Genomic DNA, 3,095 nt, shown 5'->3' on the forward strand with positions numbered 1-3,095 from the left:
AGCAGCAGATGAGCTGGAGAGAAGTGGGGTTTTTTTGAGCATTAAGTTAACACAGAATTAATGAAATGGCTTGGAGATGGAAGAACAGGACTCCAGGAGGGGACATTGGTACCTTGTTGGATGAAGGCAGTGCTGTGAGCCAGGCTGTCTCCTCCCACCCTCCCAAAAATGCATCCACTTTTCAAGATAGAGCAGAAGACACAGATCAGACACGAAGCTTTTAATGATGGTAGAGCCAGGTGGACAAAGTTTGAAATGCAGGGCTGACAGAAGACTACAGGAAGGTTGCTGTCACTGACCACAGAGGGACACTGGGAAATTTCCAGAGCACACAGAGGACGCCACTGTGCTTCAGAGCAGCTCTCGCACCCACACACACTGCAGATCAGCTGCTTTCGAGAAGGGCAAGTCTGTAAGTGCCTCCTGGAACCTGATGAAAAAACAAGGACAAATATCCACAAATATTCAAACAACAATCCAGAAAGGGCTCAAGAGCAAGATCCAAGTTTGGTCCCAGAACCTGCAAAGAGAAGCACGGCATGAACTCAGGGCTGCGTCTCAGATGTGCTCTAACCCATGCTGTGCTTGTGCACAGGTTGACACAAGCTGGTGAGCCTGGTCAGGCATCTAAAATTCACATCCCAGATCCCTGTCCTGGTGATTTATTGCCTTTGCACACAAAACACAGGGACAGGCTTTGCTCCACATCTTTATGCACATAACTTGCACAGAGACAATCCCAGAACTGCAGGGAAGTCTGGACAAGCCACTGGTGAGACAGGGGACAGACAGTCGGGGCTCTGGGGTGACAGTCACCTCCTCTGGCCCCAGGAATGGCTCTTTTGCCCTTTGGTAACCTGCTCAGGTGCTCAGCACGCACCTGCTGTGGGGCAGAGATGCAGGGACTCTCAGCTCTAACCCTACAGTTGGCTTCTTTGGGACCTTCTAGGGTAGCTTTCTGACTCGGCCTCAGGCACCCTGGTACCTCCTGGGCTCACACACACTTCTGCAAAGGAGAGCTTTAAAAATTCCGTGCCGGTATCCTTGGAAACACCACCTCTGCTCCCCCATCCCTGGCACCCGAAAAATCCCCGGTCCTGTCGGGGGCAGCCCAAGAGGGCTCAAGTGAAGCAATAATTTCCTCCCCTCGGGATACCAGGAGCATTTATAAGGCACCCAGAGGTTTTCTCTTGAGAGCTGCACGGCACCCACGACTCAACCAAGGTCACCAAACACGCCAGAGGCACACATGACAGAGGCACGACGGACAGAAGCAGAAAGTAAAGCAGGAAGGCAAAGGTGGAGATAAGAGGAACTCAGATGTTGTAGAAATCCACGTGGGCGCCGGAGCCGAAGTTGTCCTCCTCCAGAAGATTTAACAGCTTCTGGGCTGACACGGTGCAGTCTATCAGCTGGCCAGTCTCCTGCAGGCTTCGGAAATATTGGCGTATCTCAGGGTCTCTAGTCTTAGTCCGGGCCAAGAGCTGCATGTCTGTGTCCAGAGGACCTGGGAAAAGAGCAACACATAAGGAGAAAGTACTATCTGGGGCTCATTTTCTCTCTGTACCCAGCTCAGCTGCAAGAACCTTTGATGTGCACAGTGAGGAGAAAATTAATAGCAACTAAGGAGCTCCCCGCCTCACCTGGGGCGTAGTTGAGCACACGGATATCAGGCTCCTCGAGTGCCAGCACCTGGAACATCATGTCCCGGGAAGCCTTCCCGCTGCAGTACAGCGTCCAGTTCTTGAAGGGCTTCAAGGCACAGAGTGAGGAGATGTTCACCACGATCCTGCTCGAGCCGGGCCGCTTCCCGAAGGCTTGCAGGGCGGTGGAGGTGAGGCAAAGCGCCGAGGTGACGTTGAAGGCAAAGTAGCTGTTGATTTCGTCTGCGTCAGTGAGATCGAGGAAAGATTTGGAGATGTCTCCCAGGGAGCCTAGGAAGGGACGACAGATGAGTTGAGAGTGAAGACGGGTTCAGCAACACCACAGATCCTTTTTGCTCCTATGTTTTCACAAGCTGGGGTTATTCAGCTTAGAGAAGAGAAGGCTCCAGGGTGACCTAATAGCATGAAAGGGGCTACAGGGAAGCTGGAGAAGGACTTTTCGCAAGGGCCTGTAGTGATAGGACAAGGGGCAATGGCCTGAAACTGCAAGAGGGTAGATTTAGGTTAGATACAAGGGAAAAATTCTTCATCATGAGAGTGGTGAAGCACTGGCACAGGTTCCCCAAAGAAGTTGGAGATGCCTCATCCCTTGAAGTGTTCAAGGCCAGGTTGGATGGGGCTTGGAGCAACCTGGTCTAGCAGGGAGGTGTCCCTGCCCACAACAGGGGAGTTGGAGTGAGATCATCTGCAAGGTCACTTCCAACCTCAACCACTCTTTGCAACACTCCTACAGCCAAAAGCGAGCACCTTTGCTGGGACGACCTTCAGCAGGGTCTCACAGCAGAGGGAGAAGCTCAGCACAGCCCAGCTCTGCTCATTGCTTTCAGGTCACTCACTGAACCAACAGCGGTGACACAGGACACAGATCCGCCCCGCCAGAACAAACAGGTCCCAATCTCCAGCCTGAGTACAATGTCCCCACGGGCCACCACGTGCTCTCTTGCATGCTCCTCTTTCGTAACCAAGTCAGTAAAAACCCTAAATCCAGTAGCACATATTATCTTCTGGAATGTGTGGTCTTATTTATAGCTATAACGGGTGAAGAAAGGCACCAGGGCCAATGGGAATCACAGATTGCAAGCGAAGCACCCACACAGTCGGGCTAGAAGTTGTTCTGAAGGTTTGTAGGAAGGTGTTGGAGGGTGCCCCGCTGGCCTAACAGGTAAAACCTCACAAGCAGCAAAGCCCCATGGTCCTGGCATCGAACTATCTCTGGGCTGCTCCTCAAATTTATTATGTTAATAAAAATCATGGAATCGTAAGTGCTGGAAAAGACCTTCAAGATCAAGTCCAATCGTTTATCTAACTCTACCAGCTCCACTTTTAAACTATGTCCAAACCAGCTTCCCAGGGAGGGGGTTGAGTCACCGTCCCTGGAGGTGTTTAAGAGACGGGTGGATGGTGCCTCGACAGACACGGGGTAGTGGTTTG

General features: G+C 51.9%; 1 protein-coding gene across 1 annotated transcript; it reads right to left on the minus strand.

Moving 5' to 3' along the window:
• Nucleotides 1–1,316: 1,316 nt before the first annotated feature.
• On the minus strand, nucleotides 1,317–1,934 carry SPR (sepiapterin reductase (7,8-dihydrobiopterin:NADP+ oxidoreductase); the record flags this gene model as incomplete). The annotated part of the gene is made up of 2 exons (XM_009870888.1): nucleotides 1,317–1,507; nucleotides 1,644–1,934. Coding segments are annotated over 2 exons (482 nt in total), but the record flags the coding sequence as incomplete, so codon positions are not given.
• Nucleotides 1,935–3,095: the final 1,161 nt, after the last annotated feature.

Source organism: Apaloderma vittatum, unplaced genomic scaffold (assembly GCF_000703405.1).
Source record: "Apaloderma vittatum isolate BGI_N311 unplaced genomic scaffold, ASM70340v1 scaffold13496, whole genome shotgun sequence".
Lineage (NCBI taxonomy): Eukaryota > Metazoa > Chordata > Aves > Trogoniformes > Trogonidae > Apaloderma > Apaloderma vittatum.